Here is a 1,004-nt window from a genome sequence, read left to right as displayed (position 1 = left end):
GCCGTACTGGTACTGGGCGGGGTCCTGGCCCCGCAGGTGCGGCGGCTCCGACGGCGGGAGCGGGCCGGAGGAGGAGGAGTGGGCCATCCCCTTCTCGCCGCCGTCGCCGGCGCCGGCCTCCAGGTCCTGGCCGGCTCCCATGGTCGACGGACGGACGGAGATCGGTGGGTGGGTGGGTTGACCCTTGACTCGGGGGGCGGTGTTCCGTGCCGACGAGGTGTGTGGAAGCTGGCGGTGACAGAGAGGGAAGGGGCCAACGGCACGGCAGTGTGATTGATGTAGCCAGGGGCAAGGGACGTGGATCCGCTTGGGTCGGTGGTGGACTGACTGGTGGTTGCGCGCGGGCCGGTAGAATTGGTGGCCCGTTGTTGACGGCCTGGGCGGATGGATCAGTAGTGACTGCACGGACAGATGCAGCCCATACCTGCTAATTCACACCGACTGGAAAACTGTTCTTCTAATTAAAAAGAAAGAAAGGAAAACTGTTATTCTAAAAAAACCATAATTTTATTAGTCATTCTTTAGCTTGTTATATGATAGAACTAGTGGACGTACTGCCGTTTGGCTTGGCTCTAGTCCTGATGGTATTGTCAAACTTGCTAATTCTGAGTATAGCCCGGCTATGTGAGTAATACAAGTCATTTGCCGCAAAAAATCTCTCGGGTTATGCTAAGGGTGTGATGGGAACTTGTGCCCCTTCCTAGAATAATCGACACCATTTTCCCTCCTTTCATATCGATCTCTTCCTCCCTCGACGCCCTCATCTCCATCCTCACACCACCTCCAATCTCTTCCTCCTAATACTTGTGCCATCTATTTGGCGATCCAAGCATTAGTCCTCTACCTATTTTTCAGGTGGGTGTCTCATGTGGCTCTTACAACTCAACCTTCTGTTATTTTGATCTTTGCCCAGGTTGATTTAGCAGCAGAACGGTAACATGCCAATGTTACTTGGTGTGTCCCACCACATGTTCAATGGTTATATATAGGTTTCACTTATTTAG

At 52.9% G+C, this 1,004-nt stretch overlaps 1 protein-coding gene across 1 annotated transcript in view; it reads right to left on the bottom strand.

Moving 5' to 3' along the window:
- Window positions 1–251, bottom strand: part of LOC119350877 (60S ribosomal protein L18a-like protein) — a 3,465-nt gene extending 3,214 nt beyond the window's left edge. The window contains exon 1 of the mRNA XM_037618503.1: window positions 1–251. Coding sequence (XP_037474400.1) covers window positions 1–141 — 141 coding nt within the window. The 5' untranslated portion in view covers window positions 142–251.
- Between the last annotated feature and the right edge of the window lie 753 nt (window positions 252–1,004).

The sequence above is a fragment of the Triticum dicoccoides genome, chromosome 1B, assembly GCF_002162155.2.
Source record: "Triticum dicoccoides isolate Atlit2015 ecotype Zavitan chromosome 1B, WEW_v2.0, whole genome shotgun sequence".
Lineage (NCBI taxonomy): Eukaryota > Viridiplantae > Streptophyta > Magnoliopsida > Poales > Poaceae > Triticum > Triticum dicoccoides.
This window is presented reverse-complemented; position numbering and strand designations above follow the sequence as displayed.